The 16,452-nt window shown below is 38.7% G+C and overlaps 1 protein-coding gene across 2 annotated transcripts in view; it reads right to left on the bottom strand.

Moving 5' to 3' along the window:
- Positions 1–16,452, bottom strand: part of SCN8A (sodium voltage-gated channel alpha subunit 8) — a 671,454-nt gene that overhangs the window by 446,732 nt on the left and 208,270 nt on the right. For both annotated transcript variants that reach the window (XM_086966390.1, XM_086966401.1), the window contains exon 6: positions 10,298–10,389. In XM_086966390.1, coding sequence (XP_086822516.1) covers positions 10,298–10,389 — 92 coding nt within the window. The remainder of the gene's footprint in view (positions 1–10,297; positions 10,390–16,452) is intronic.

Raw genomic sequence — 16,452 nt, 5'->3', positions numbered from 1 at the left:
TTACTGATTGGGTTGCTACCAACCTTTATCAGTTCTATGCCCATTACTTAGTAGTAGCTTCTGTTCTGGTAAGAAAAAATAAGTCTCTTCTTTAGACCTCAGTATGTCACCTACACTCACGCAGATGCTTTTTCAATAACTGAGCTTTGGTTTCTCTGTCCACAAATGACAAAATCTTACCTCACAATCTAAATTATGATTTAAACTATTTATATTCAATTTTGAGATAAAACATTGGCAATAATGTATTTGATTCTTGAGTCCTAAAAGATCCCTGTATGTCTGAGAGCTGCATGTTTGGCCCATACGTGTTGAGGTAGTCAGCGTCTGTTTAAATAGTTGACCATATCATCTACTGTTGCTCACCTGCCTGTCTGGAATGCTTGTGCCACTTTTATTGGATTACACCCATGTGATCAGTCATTTCTCATTTCAATGGTCACAACCGGCCTTTAGTGGTCCCAACAGCTTATGAATGTCATCAGTCCTGCTGAAAATGTATGCATAGTCTGCTGCAACCTCATCTATCACATGGCCTTTAATTTTAATTGCATGTAGATAATCTGACCCATCTTGCATTGAATGTGGATCTGGGTGTCAAAAGTTTTCAATTCCAAAGGTTGATGACAGCGATCAAGGACCAGGTGAGTGGCCACTCGCTGAAACACCACATAAAGACAAACATAACAGTGTGGAAAATAGCAAGGAGGAATATTGAGATAGTTGACCACATGCCATGAGCTTTTAACATAGCCATGTTTCTGTGGTGCAATATCTGGCCTGCAGACTGGATGGTGATCTACAATTATACCCACAGATAAAGCCAGCAGCCTTCTTTTGTGTTTACCATCTATAAGTCTAAAAAATACTTTCTCTCTCAAGAGGTATGATCTTCTTTAGTAGTATAGTAATGTCATGTATTTAGGATTGCTTCAATACCAGCTGCAAAATCGTCAATTTGTCCAGAATATAGCAATCTGCTTTTTAACAACATCAGAGAAAAGATTGTATTTTGACATTTTCAAATGCCTTGCATAGTCTGAGGCTGAGCAACAAGTGCAGACTAAGGTTCTGACTAAGGTTCTGCGCTTGACACATGATATTATTAAGGATCGAGCCAAGCTAAACATGGAAGTCTGCAATTTCTGATTAACGTTGAGACTGAAAAGTAAGATGACTTGTTTAATACACACAGGTGAACAATGTGATAAATATGCTGTGCGCTTGGAGTTAAAGGTTGATTGGTGCTATACGAAGTTACTAATTTTGATCCTAAGCTAAAGGGATCTTTTGGTGCCTGCATGCTCCAATTGTAAATAGTCTACCAAATGTAGTGGTTATCTGGAAAATGCAAATGCAAGAATTTCTATTCCGCATATCAAGATTCTTATTGGACAAGTGAACATTTTGTGCATGATGTTGCATAACACATTGGTTCTATGTATTACTATTTATGAAGACAATGGCTCGATTGAAGACTCCAGCATTGTGGAACACCCTTCTTAACTCACTACATGGTATAGATCATTGAGCCACCAAATACTAAAAAGTAAGTTAGGTTCTCAGGATGTTCACAATGCAAACATCAATAATAACGAAAATTATTAAGTATTTGTCAGTCAAAGCTTGACTGTATTTTAATATTTGGTAGCCTAAGAGACTCGCTTGACTATTTTTACAAAGGCTTAAAATGTTTCCCTTAGTAAACGGAATTAATTACACTTAAATGTTCATTGGTATTCAACCTATGCTTATGGGAATTAGAACTGGAACCATGCAGAATGACTGATGGCACTGGGCTCTGTTCCAAACCTAGAACATGAATGTCCTTAAACAGTGAATCAAGCATGCAGTATAGGGTTTCAATAACGGTATTCATTGGGATTTCAAGACTTCACCCCTTGACCATTGTATTGACAACTCATTCATAACTTCTTTCCCTACATCAGAAATTACCACAAACCTCACCACAATAATAAAGAAAATCATAGGAAACATTTATTGGCAAAGTGAACAAGCAATCAGCAGTTCCAATAACAAATCACACCATGCACTATGAAAGACCAGCATTACGAGTGAACCACATTTCCCTAAAAGCCATGTGGTTTCCGGAGGATGCACGATACGCAAGGGAATTTACAAACACCGGGAAAGTTAATTTCCCTGGTAACGGAGAAAAACCAAACAAACATGATGTAAACAAACTGCAGGTGCATTGAGTTTAGAACATTATAACATACATCATTTGCAGAAGCTCAGACATAACAATATGAAGCAAATGCAGCTGCATAAGCATGGATTCGAGCAAGAGCTGCAATATATACGCATGCAAGTCATTTAAACTCCAAGGCTGAGCAAAATCAAATTCACTTTCTTAATTTCTTATGTTTTGAGCATTTCAAAACTGGTTGACCTGAAAACTGATCAATCCAAATTGCAAGCACACATCAAGTCAATGCATTCTATGAAAATCAAGAACGAATTCATAAAAAGGTGGTTTTGGATATTGGATTGATGCTGCCATGCACGTATTAGAATTTCGCTTGCAAAGAAACAATGATCAAAAGTGTTTAGTGGTTATCTGTTAGTTATAAAAGAGGCAACTACGTTGAACTCGTTTTGCAAGCAGTACTGTTTAGCCAGCGCATACCAGCCTTTATCAATCAGATAGGGAATGCAAGATAGACAAATCACTCAAGGAAAAAAAGATAACTTCACTATATGTCCTCTCTTGTGCAGAGCTTTGGCAAACATAGATCATTTATCAACAATGAGTTGGTGTGTTGATGAGTTAGAGTGTTGATGACCTAAGATCGGAAACTTTCTAAATCTGTCTTATATAGTTAATATGTTAGTGAAAATCATAAATAAGATACAGTTTGAGTAAAACTTTTAGGTGTCCAATAGGTTGGTGCCCTTCAATGGCATACTGTAATAAACCTGTGGGATATCACGGAAAGCTATTGTCAGGGTAGAAAACGTTCCCTGATATGTGGACATGCGGACAAGACCACATAACATGTTGATGGATAATTAAGCCACAACTTTATTTGCTGATTCTCCTACATATGTAATCAATTGCAGTAAATAATTGGGGATACAAATAATAGGTTGTAGCTAGCCTAAATTTAAAGGCTGCATTATCAGATTTCATGCAAACTCTTGTGTTAGCAAAATTGGGAGTATTGCTTCCTCCGTGGGGAAAAAAGTATAAACAACTGTGCTGCAGGTGGTGTTCCTCTACAGATACTGCAGAAAACAACTGCATCATGTCATTCGATTTGTTAATGGATAGTGACTGACCTACAAGCACAATGACGAACAGTACTGAAATTGCAAAGCTACAGTCTAGGATGGCCACCATTAGCTAGATCGATCACACTGCCAACGGACTCTAGCTCAACAGATACATAATCATTGTCTGCATATAATGTACTGAGACAGTTTTGGGGGTTGTGTGTTTCAAAAGAGGGAGAAGGCCAACATGCTTTTCCTAACACAACCTTCTTAGTTCAAATTGTGGGATATCACGGAAAGCTATTTTGATGATTCCCCAGTACTGAAACAGTGTCCACTTCTACTCAAAGACTTTCTGGGGCCTACCGCAGATCCAAATATATTCTTCTCCAGGTCTTCTACTGCAACAGCCCAGAATAACCTATACATCTGGTTTTACACTGCACCACGGCTCAGTAGATCAAGCCAAGGCACGTTGCGTCATTTTCTGACTCACTAAATGTTTTTGTTTAACCAGAAAAAAAAGGATGATCATAAAAAGGTTGAGCTAGGACTTAAAATATTAAAACCTGTACTCCCATAAAGAGAGTACTACTGGTTTTCATGTGTGCTGTCACAGGCTGCAAGTTGGAGGAGTTTTTTTGAAATTGCCAACAAAAGGGTATACATAGAGGGTGTCTAATGAAAGTGAAAGGGGTGGGTTATTACCAGATGCTCAGAGTAATCTCTATATACATAAATTCGTTTTAGATCAGTTGAATGTAAATTGAATCCTACTTAAGAATACTGACAATCTGGCAAGGATCTGCCCCCAGGACCTACTATGTATGGACATCCTTGTTTTATAAGTTACACATTCCACTCTCTCACTTCCAAAAGTCAATATCTGGAAAATACAAATGCTAAACTCTCCAGAATGATCGTCATTAGGATATAAAAATTCTCACACAAACCTGTGCAACAAAGTTTATTACAATCTATTCACTGTTTTGTTCTGCAGTGTTTAGTCGTCTTAAAAGAAATTAAAGAATGTGTAACTATGCAATCTATAAAAGATGACTGATCCAAGCCATACCCTGTCAAAATTGTGAAACACTGCTGGCAACTGAACCAGGATTTCCTGTATGGTTGGAGACGGGGAGGGAATGATGTGGAGGGGGAGAATGTAGGGAAGTGGGGTGTGTCTGTGTGTTTCTAGTGTGACGGTTTATCCTTTTTTCCTTGCTTGACTTTCGATAAAAAATATTTTGGATCATTCAACGTAATAAAAGCGGATGATCATTTAAGAGCGTCATGCAGCAAATGTGTATCCATTTATTTAGGCTTGGCAGTCTTTGGTGAAAAAAACTCAATGAAACAAGCATTTAAAAAGCCAATAGTTCTGCCACGTGTTAAGGTGGCAAATAGAATGTTTTCTTCTTTCTTATTTAAAGAAATTATTTCTGCTCAAATCATTTCAATGGAAAAAGGAGAGGATTCTTTTCAGATCCAAAACCATCACTCTTAAAAATCAAGTAATTATAAACCTGCAGCAACTTGAAAGAGTGCAGTGGCTGCAGACAACAGGGCTTGTCCGGCCAACAGGCTTGGACAAATGCCTAACTTCCCTAGTTTCCTCTTTTTGTCTCCCAAACTTCTGCTTGAGTGTGCCATCATCAGAAAATCTGATTAATGATCTCATTGACAGAACACAAATGTACATTTTATTTGTACTGTTACTATTTCTTGCTTATTGCTACTTTTTACATTAAGTACAATTAGAATAAGACCATCCCCACTATGGCATACAATGGGCAGAGAAGTAGAAAAAAAGCAAATTAGCCATCATGTTTTTTTGGGGATATAGTATAAATAATAGGACATCTTGGCAGAGAACAGAAACCCTACATTTAGGGAATAGACTGAGAAAAAGATGATCTATTTTAAGCATTCTTAAACATCATTCGCCTCACAGCTCCAATTAGATTCAAAATGGTGATAAACACTAAAGACTACAGAGTAAAGATGATGCAACACTAAAGGAGAAACTATAAAATCCTACCCGTCAGTCGGTTCTTCCACTATTCTTGGCCAGGTACCTATATGGTATGGTGGGAGCTAAGTGAAAAATTACTCATCTTGATTCCACAGGAATGTCCTGCAAAATATGCCATCGGTCTCATGACAGCACAACTTTGTAAAAGAATACATAGAAGCCCAAGTTGCAGGCTGTGACATGTCCTTGTGGCAAATGTCTGACAAAAATATTTCAGGTTGCCTTGCAGGTCGTGGCAGATGTGGAAACTGCTTCAAAACAAAAAAGAGTTGCAGCCAGCGCAACTTCGTGCCAAACTGCTCTTGAGTACCCACCTTGTCTGTCAAACAAAATGGTGGTTGATGGCTTTCAGTAAATGGAAACAACACCTTAGGGCTGAGAGTTGCAGATTTACAATGACAGTCACATTTCATTAGTCTTATGTCAATTTTTTTCTTATTCCTAGCTGACCGGAATGGACTATGAAGAAGAAGACTTAGGCGGGAGAAACCAGCGTAGGAAGTACAGGCGACAAGTACATATGATAGATCAACCATGCCAAGTGTGAGGTTTATAAAAGTCCTGTTGAAGTCTTCACATGGCAGACAGAGATTCCACAAACACAACAATCTCTGGAAAGTAACAAAAGCTGCATTAACTGTTAACTGGAATGTAAATAAACCCGATGGAGCAGAAAACATCAATTTCGAAATAGAATAAGAAAAGTATCCCAACAGTGGCTTTTAATACTGTTGGAACCCTGCCGACTCCACAAATGTTGAAGATTTGATTTCTTTGGCTCGGTGTAGACTATAAGCAATCTCATTCTTCTAGAGTGAGACCTCTGGAACGTCACAACAATGGAAATGGTCTGATATCAAAGACAGCTCTGTAAGCCAGAAATACCAACAGCAGAATCCAGTGCACTGGATGCAAGCTCCAAACTTTGCAACTTTTTGTGGAGATATTCCTCCTAATATAGGACTAAGCACACTATCCTACAGAAGGGGTGACTGGGCAAGCTGACTGGTCGAATGCAAAAGCAGGGGAACCAATATTTCAGGTACTTTAACTACTGTACCAAAACCCTGGAAGCAGTCATTGTTAATTACTATGGTGAGTGTGATAAGCATTTGACCGATTAAGGGATTTTTAACTGCAGTCGCTATCGATAGCATTAGACTAAACATCAGCAGGACTGCCAATAAGGCCCACTGACACCATTTGTGTTGGAGAGAAGAGAGGTGCAGAGTCTGTAAGTCGTAGCCCAAAACTAGAGAGATTTGTGCTGGGTTGGTACAGAGATTCAATAAATGGAGTGGATAGTGGCCGGCATTAACCATCACACTCAAGTAAAATTCTCTACTTGGAGAGTCTTATGAGGTTTCCTTGCCCTATTTCCTGCGAGCTCCAAACATTTGGTTATTCTGGTGCAGGATGTCACATAGATGCAGGTAGGTACTAATTTTTTATTGACTATGCCTTTCTGTTAGGTCCAAAGACTGTGACCCATGTGTTATTTAAGTGAGCTCACAAATGCTCTAGTTACAAGAATATCGGTGAAGGCCTTAGTGGCCATATTCATATTGAAATGACGGGCCTTCTACAGAAGACAGACACCACAACAAATACAGGAAAAGTTACATTTCCTGCCTTAGGAAATAGATATTTGTCATAACAGTATAGAATGGCTCTAAGTCTTACCATCATTCATGTTAAATAAAATAGCAAAACAGACAGTCAAGAATCCCATTGATACCAGTTCTTTAGATTCAAACTCAAGACATGCTCACACTTAGCAGATTTTGAGATCATACAATCCAGGCAGCAAAGAGGTTGGTGCATGGGATGTTGGTGGCTGCATGTATCTGAAGCAAACAACCTGCGATGCTCTCAAGTCAATGTTTGGAAGAAGCCACACATTTTTCCTCCTTTCTACAAAAGGAATGAGTCCCTTGGGTGGGAAATGTAAAATAGCTGCTCCACACACTTTTGCCCTTTGATTATCTTGGAACTAATGTTTTAATGGGGGCTAGGCTTGGAATTTGTTGCAGGGAGATGAGCAAAAACAAACATGCCACTGAACTGTCTGACTAGTCAGTGAGAGCTGTCACAATCTGTCTTGAAAACTGATTACACACTTTCTGAACATGTATGTGAAGGAGTTCTGCCTATCTGCCCTAGGCAACCATTAACTATGTGTGTATGTTGAGGAAATGTCAGCAAGGGGGATGAGGTGGTTTAGATAAAACACCTTCATAGGTAGTTCAAGGACCTTATGGGAAAGAGCAGGAAAGAAAGATGAAGCCTGAGACATTGAATATTTGTTAAACATGAACGTGCACCTGAGACGGGATTCCAGCTGAAGGAGGAAACTTCCCTCAGAAGTAGAAAAGAGCCAAGATATGATTTAACCAACTGCAGAGAAGTCCCTAAATCAAATTCAAGGGAACAAGAAAAAAAGTATACATAGTACATCACAATAAATTACTTGTAGTTGTCACATCTGCATAATTTGTTTGATTCTACTAAACTGAATGTAATTGTTATTGAAAGAAGAGGAGTTCAACTTTAGCCATGACAAGCAAGGTAAGTTTAAATGACTTGACCACACTGGTCGAGGATGAAGAGTGGAGACTGCCATGATGTATGTAACAGAGAACATGGAGGCCTGAAATATTTACTTTGATCACGTTTTTCTATTGCTTGTCCAGTGAAGATACAGAGGGCTCTGGACAAAGGGGTGCATTACTTGAAACAATGTTCTTTAAAAAATAAGTTTTTTTAATAAAAGTATCTCTCCCCTTTGTGGTCACATTCTCAACTAAGGTACGTAAAGCTGATTGAGATGGCTTAGTGTGACTCAGTCTTAGGAAAGCCTGTACTTAAAAGGAGGAAGAAAAAGCCTGAAGAAAAGAAGACTTGATGTTCAAAGACTCAGGAAATTAGGCAGTCGATGGGCTCTCTGTGAAAGGATCTGGACAAAATGCAAACTGCACCGGATCAAATTCAGGGTATCCCTAACCTACTTGACTTTATGATACTTATAAAATTGCCAATACCATCGAGCCACGTTTGAGTGATCAAGTAATTTAGTACATGAGCACTTAAGATCTTTCATCAATGGAATACAGATGGACCTTCATATCAGTGTATGGTCTTGGTTTGATAGTCTTTAAACAGCCAGAAGTCATTTCATACACATGACATTTTAGATATGCAGTATGATGATATGTGATCGGTCCTAACAAAGACCAGATGTTCGCAAGCGCAAGCAAAAGATATGATTCTGCAATTTTAAACGTCTTTGGGCAATTTAAACATACAACAGAAAGGGCTTATGCCTCTAGTTTGGGCTAGCCATAGATAACTATCTGGCTGTGTCATGCAAAAAAGGTTGAAGCTATATTTCAATGGGATGCATCAATAACTGATACCAGGAAAAGAGAATGTTCAAAGTTAGTCAGAATTTCCACGGCTCAGATTAAAGCAGAATGGCCCCGGTATTTAAGAACACTAATGACGGTGGTTGCATAAAGAACAGTAGGAAAATAAAAATTTCTTTTTTCAGTCCTCCATTTGTTGCAGGAAAATAAAGAGCAGAGGTTGCTACAGAGGAGATGATACAAGATGGTGGGAGAGGTCACATTAAGAGACATTACCTCCCATGCATTCTAGAATTTTCACGAAACAGGTTTTAGTCCACCCGCTAGCTAATGGTAAACTCAACAAGTGCAAAACAGTGAGAGTCATACATGGATGTGATATTATTAAAAGGTTTTCAATAAATACACTGTTAATAAATACAATATATGTTTTGCTTTGCTACACTAGTAAACTATTACCTGACTTTCCCAAGAAGACCAAATATATTAAGATACAAATTCAAGACAAAATGGTAGGGAGTTATCAAAATGATGATCGCTGTTTCTACAATATGATAGCTTTAAAAGAAATGTGTGGATCATTGAAGAATTATTAAGATGGCAAGATTTAGAATTGTGCAATCCCTCATTACAAATATCCACAAAAAAACTACCAGGATTATGTCTCTCATGCGCGCTGATATGCTGGCCTACTAACTATAAATTGTACAGCTAAGTAATCCTTATTGAGAAAACCCTAATCCAAAGACAACTGTAAAATAAAGCTTCATAATCAGAAACAGGTTTTTACACTGAGGCTTTTTGCATGTCGTAATCATGGTCCAAGGATAATTAAGGGTTCGGCTCTGCATAAGTTCCGATTTACAGGAGATCCCTGTGCATGCAAGTAGCAAATGCAGCTCCACAAGGGAGAGGGTGCAGGAATATTAGACTCACTGGGGTGGCAAAAATCTTTAGTCATTTATTTTTTTAAGTTTTTCGAGACACTAAAAACAAATGTAATCATTCTCTGAAACCTCCTGTTCCTATTAACAACTTAAATCTCCTCTCATTTACTTCAACGTGTGTACTTCTATTTGTCCCTGTATGGTCTACAGTCCTCACCTGAAGCCTGATTGCAATTGTCCGATACAACATGTAGAACACAGCTGTTGTCAACCAGTACATGGAAAATTTGTGTAAAAATTAAACATTTATTGCCCCTCGATAGTAGTCTCAAGGGCACTTATATTTCCTCCTGTGAAATAAGTGGACATTGTAGTCAACAGACATGCGGTCTTCAGTGGAACTGCAGGTTTATTTATATATGCAAATCATTTCACAGCCATTACAGAAGTATAATACCATTTCTTACACCAGAGTCCTCACTTGCCCAAATGATCTGCCTTTGCTGATTTAAGTTGGTTACAAGGGGGAGAAATGTTTAAAATGATGCCTGCACATTTGCAGGATCAGGCCTGTTTGACTACAGCTCACCATTCCCCATGCAATTGGTCTTACTCTAAACTCACAGCAGAAATGTAGGTTACATTAATTTGCTTTGCTTGTTAGTAAATGCAGACTGCGAAGCCTATCAAAAATGTATCTGTACCATTTTTGAAAGAAAGACAAAAAAACGGAAAGACAAGAGATCAGCCTTAGTGTTTAAACTGTTTCTCACCTGGAATGACAGAGATAGTTTTCAAAGCTCGGAGAACTCTGAATGTTCTCAACGCTGAGACATTCCCAAGGTCCACAAACTCTGTCACATATCTGCAATAAGGGAGGTCACACACAAACACAATGACAAAACACAAAACAACATCTACAAGAAAAAAAAAATGTCACAGGGCCTACCGAAACACCTAACACCAACTGCAGGCCACCTTACCTGGGATAACAGAAATAGTTTTCAAAGCTCTCAGTACTCTGAAAGTGCGTAGAGCTGAAAGATTCCCTAGGTTTACAAACTCTGTTATATACCTGCAGAATCAAATCAAAGTTATTCTTGATGGCATCATTGGTTCAAGAAGGCAACAGTAGCAGTTTTCACAGCCAAGGACAAATGCTCTTTACTTGACTGTGAAAAAAGGAGCGAGGCACAGACCATTTTCCAGCAGAACTCTGTTCTACATGCACCGGGCCACCTACTAAAAAAGTCCATCTGTCGAGTAGTTCTACGGTATGTTAAGTCACTCTTCTTGCGTGAGATTCTACCACTGATATTTTACATGCGCAACCCTGTAGTTAGCTGTGTCTTGCAAAAGACAGATGTAAGAGGGTTTTTAAGTGAACGTATAGTAGTTGAACATTTTGGAAAATTGCATTGGATCATGTACGATTTGATGTAATGAATGAAACATAAGTTAGTCTACATTACCGGTTTGGCTTACTTTAAGTCTTGATGTAAAATGTGTTTTATATCCACTAAGAAAGGTTACCTCTTAAATAGCTATACTGATATAACTAGCCTGCTTAGCGAGGCAGTCAGTCAAAAGCAAATTAAAAGCATCACAAATACACTACTAGCTGAAATGGCAAGATGTTGCTGATAAACACAAAGGAACCTAGATTTATTTAAGCAAGATGAGTCATCCTACTCGCCACGTGGACTTTTGAAGCATTGGCTGCTTTGAGAGGAGCAGAGTTTCCATATAACATTTAATTCATATATTTAGTCGGTAACAGAACTGCATCATTCGACCAAAGAAAATTCTCTGTATTCTGGCAACGGTGACCAACCACAATTAGAAGTAGGAAATGACAGCCAATTTATGTGTGTATCATTTAATATTCAATATCTTTTGTTCACATTTGACTGCTTGTCAGATTTCAAGACTTCCACTGCAAAAAAATTCGCACAGTGTTCAAAGGACAGACAGTGATCTCCAAAATGAGCACTAGTAATGCAAAGGCAACCCACATTATAACAGGGCACCTTAGTTGTGGCACTCAAAATGGCATATCAAAGTAATACTTGGACACTTGATGTCTTCAAGGCAACTCTTCACTTTCGAAGAATTTTAGAAACTATTAAAATCAGTGCCATTTTAGCATCAATTGAGTAATGTCAGCCTCAAATTCATTCCATCTTCCCGCAACCTAAACATAATTCTTATACTTCAACTATACAGGCTATGAAACCTAGCCTTGCCTAACCAATTAGGTCCTTTGTTTTTAAGGTGGGCATTGTAAAACTACCAATAACTGCATTCAACAGCATCTTGCTGGGTGCTAATTTAAAGCAGAGTCTTGGAAGACCCATGTTACCAATTCTTGTCTTTGTTTTTTTATGGGCTTTGTGGTGGCATTCTTGGAATAGTTATTTGTTCACTGAGGTGTGCTTTCAAATGTTTGTTGCAATTTGTCTGTGTTCAGGTGAGTATGTGAAGGACTAAAAATGAACTAAATAGCTCCCATGGAGAAGGTGTGCGGTGCTTACAATCAGCAGCAGAATTATAAAATGTGTTCTTGAACCGATCCCCAAACATGGGACGGTCACTGGTCATGGACTAACGTGTCCTGCCAAGGCAGTAGCTCACCCGATTGTTCAGAACCCTCACTTTCAATAATTTAGGATTTGTTTCTTTAACTGTAGCAGTAACAATAAACAACCACCTACTACTATGGCCTTTTCTCCATCTCCTAAGATAACTACAATATCTGTTTACACAGCAGCTGCCCTGTAACTTGTCAACCTGCTGTAGATTTTAAACATGTTACAAAGATTACTTCAGCTACTAAGGGAAGGGAACTCAGGATGGGAGACAAAGGGTGGAATCGCAGTTAGCGTAACCGCTCAGAAGAGCAGAATGCGGAAGGAGTTGGGTTCATCGTCACTGTCTGTGGCTCTTCTCTTGGGAAGTAAGAATAGTAGTTCACTTTCATCCTCTTTAGAGAGCTATAGGTATAGGTCTTTACATCAGCTGTGTATGGCTCAGAGCAAGGGGCTTTGCTAACCCTGCCAATTATCAACTGCAAGGAATCTTTTTTTTTAAATATTTAAACTGCTGATGCTCGCTTTGAGTGCAACCATTATGCCAACTTATTTTGAACTAGTCTTTAAAGATAGCCCCTTTAGTATCATAATAAATACAGCTGTGCATTGTGTATGTGCATGGACCACAGAGGAATTTATGTCTCATTCACTGGCCTCAGAAGAGGTGCTGTTCACATAAGGATCATAGAGGCTTCCACAGTTCATGTCCATATAAAATGTGGGAGCGCGTAATCTCCCTAGAATGTATTGTATTTTATTTTCGGACCTTTACTCAGCATGTAGGAAGCAGGTGAGCAGCAGCCCAAGCACTGTGGGTGCAGCAGTAGTTTTGATGGAAACTGTCACTTTGCAGAGACAGTGCTTGGGAGTTCGCTCACACTCCCCCCCCCCCTCCTCCCCCCCTTGTGTGTGGGAACGGAGGTAGCCTGTCCAAGGTAGCGTCAAGGAATATGCAATGCTGGTTCATTTAAGAAACGAAAATAATGTATTTCCCAGCGGAAGCTAAAATAACTCGTTGTGTTGGTTCCTCTACCTTTCTCGCCCGTTAAAGTACTAATAGTTTTGTTTTTTTGGGCTAGCCAGTTCTGTTAATTCCTGGAGGCTGCATAAACACAGCTGCTAAAATACTCGATGTCATGTGCCACTCCACCAATGCCTGCCTATGTAGCCTGAAGCGGATTGAAATCTGGGACATGAAGTTTATTCTTCAAAATTGAAAATCACAACATGCTACGTTCTAGGCCTAAAATTGCAGGCCCAGAAGATGCTGTCACATATGACACATGACTGCGTGTTGGCCATTTAATGTGTTTTCAGGAGAAAGGGACAAGCCCACATATTACATGAGAAAACATATCTCCTTACTGTACATTATGAGGATTTTGCACATTACCTCGGAGTTCCATGACCAATAAAGGCACTTTGCCTGCAGCCTATATGGTCAATGAGCTCCGCTGTGAATTGCAATATGTCTATAATTTACAGCTCTCATCCCATATATCCTGTGCCTTGACACCTCAGGCTTCACATGCGAATGGCTTGAAGCTAGGTAGATTACACTGTGGGTGATCTGAACCATCAAAAAGGCCTTTTGATATGGAGCAACGTCAGGGAAAGAGGAACATAATTGCAATGTACTCCTGACTAAAACAAATCTGCTGAAAAAATCTGTCCCTGAGTTTGAAACACAACTTAATGAATTGGAGCTGCCTCTAGTGAACATGCCGTTTAAACATTGAGATTAGGGGTTTTATTTACTTTAAAGTCTCCTAACTAACATTCTTAGTTACTCAACATCTATTCTGAACAAGAAGTTTAGTTGTGGGATTGTTATGTTTGGAAAGGACCATTAAATTGGGCATTATCTAAAAGCACAAGGAAGACGTGTCAGCAACACTAAATCAGATTTGGATTTTAACTGAACATATGTTATTTGCGTACAAAAATATAGGTCAGCCCAGTAACTCAGAGGAAGCATGGTCAGACAATATCTATAGAATCAAGTGCTTCCAAATTTTCATTAATCAAATTATAAATGTCTAACATTGTTTTGACAATAATTGCCTGGAACTAACAAAAATACAAATATTGTATTTGCATATTTATTTCAATAAGTATGTATACTTATAACAAGCCACATCAGGCGAGAAGAAGTCAACACACAAAGAGTGACAAAGATTAAACATAAAAAACAACATATAATAATACATGAATAAAAATATGTGGTGGAGATCTGCATTCTGGTGGCAGTTAAATAATAATGGCAAATTGTCCTGGCGGCTGCAAAGACTGGAGTTGACCGGAATGGTTTGTCAGTTGTTTTCAGCATTATTATACAGTGAGCCTAGATGCTCACTATTACTAATCTATGGCAACCATTTTATTGGTCAGAATTAATAGTCTTTGAGATGGAATGCCTATTAACATATATCAATTGTGATTGTACCTTGCGTCTTAAACTTATTACGAACAGCTATAGATTAGCTAGGACCTTGGATGCTTCGTAGGGTGTGTTGCTCTCTCCTTTAGTAGGTATGTGTCTAATGGAAGTATGTATTTATAGAGCAAACCTATCAAAACGGCAGCGGAGCACTGTACATGGTCAAAGAGAAGCATAAAGTCAACTAGTAATAAGAGAGGAAGCTGGGTTGTCAACGGTTAATGCATTGCGATGCAGTGTTCTTTAAGATGTGAGTCTTCAACCCTTTCCTAAATTGATGCCACATTAGGGCGGTCCTGATGGATAAGATGTTGTTCCCAATCCTGGGTGCATATGTGGAAATGGCCTGCTGTCATGGTCTTTTATTTTTCACATTTCTTAGTCTGCCAGTTGACAATGTCCTGGCTGCGGGTGTGCAAAGAACCACCAGAAAAGAGTCTGTCTGCAAGATAAGCGAGAGTGCTTTTCATGATGGCTCTGTAAATTATGCAGCTGGTTTTGAAGACGGTGCAGGCCAGAGAGGGGAGCCAAGAGAGTTCATTCCGGATGGGGTGATGTTATCATATTTCCTCCGGCCCTGGGTTAGAAAAGCTGAGATGCGAGGTGTGTGAAATCTCCTAAATCCTATTTGGACTCAGTGGAAGCACTTTCTTTATGGTCCTTGCATGTTTCGTAGGCCTTGATGCACTTTGTTAGCGTGAGAATTCTCTCCAATCACATATGGCTTCGATGAGAGCCCTTTCTTTCCTTTGAGGACTTTATTGTAGAAATGCATGAGAAGGATCTTATGCATTTTTTACAACTTATAACTATTAACATCAGATCCGATATGATTAAGAGTGTACCACCTACACCACTTGAATAAACTGCTTAGATAGACAAGAATACATTTCATAGAAAGCAATACATTACCAAAAATATGTGATGAACATGTGTTATCTATGTTTAATCTTTGTTATTTATGTATGTGTTGGCTTATTGTCTGCGGATGTCTTTTATAAATATCAGGAGCGGCCCATGCAAGTAAGAGCGATAGGGTGGGGAGACTGGAACTCAACAGACGACTACGAGTCCCTTCCCATCCCACCCAACGGCTCTCACCTACTCGGGCAACTCCTGATAAATATACATACTTATTCGCCCAAATATAAATGAAATATTTGTCTTTTTGTAAAGTATTAGTTACAGGGAATCATTTATTGTCTAACAAAGCAGTGATATGAATTCATTTGTTGATTAATGAAAATATTAAAAGACTCCTTTGGAAGCACTCATATACATATATTATTTGTAACTCTGATAGTTCAATTCAGGCAAGAGGTGGTCTTTTTGAGAGCCAACATTTAAAACGGTTATTAGCAAGAACACTAAAATGCTAAAGTACTTTAGTATTTTGTGCTAACATTTTAGGAGTATAAATATTCTTTAAGGTGATATTATGGTTAGCCATCTACTCATAAGGTTTGTGTTACATTTCTCAGTTCATATTATTGATACGTTTTACTCAATACGACATAGTGTTTCTAAATATCTTTACAGCTGTAGAAGGCTAAGCTCAAATATAAAGGAGTATCAACTTTAACATGAAACTACCAACAGTTATTCAATTAACATCTCTTAATTTGAGAAGAAAAATACACTGATAAAGGGTCGTTTAAGTTTGTTTTTTCTGCAAATCTATGCTTACAGTATATACACTATGATCCCTCTTTATTTTCTGTACCTCTAGCTGTTTTCATGAGCCCCAAGAGCATAGGGGACAAGGGAACTGCCAGGTATTGCATGTGGCAAGCCGGTGGTAGACTTTCTACCCCTGACAATCTCCAATTTATACCATGTTAGGGACAATTGTCACCTACTCTCTTGGACCATAATGTGAGAATCATTCTTAGGAGAC

Source organism: Lissotriton vulgaris, chromosome 1_1 (genome assembly GCF_964263255.1).
Source record: "Lissotriton vulgaris chromosome 1_1, aLisVul1.2, whole genome shotgun sequence".
In the NCBI taxonomy this organism is placed as follows: Eukaryota; Metazoa; Chordata; class Amphibia; order Caudata; family Salamandridae; genus Lissotriton; species Lissotriton vulgaris.
This window is presented reverse-complemented; position numbering and strand designations above follow the sequence as displayed.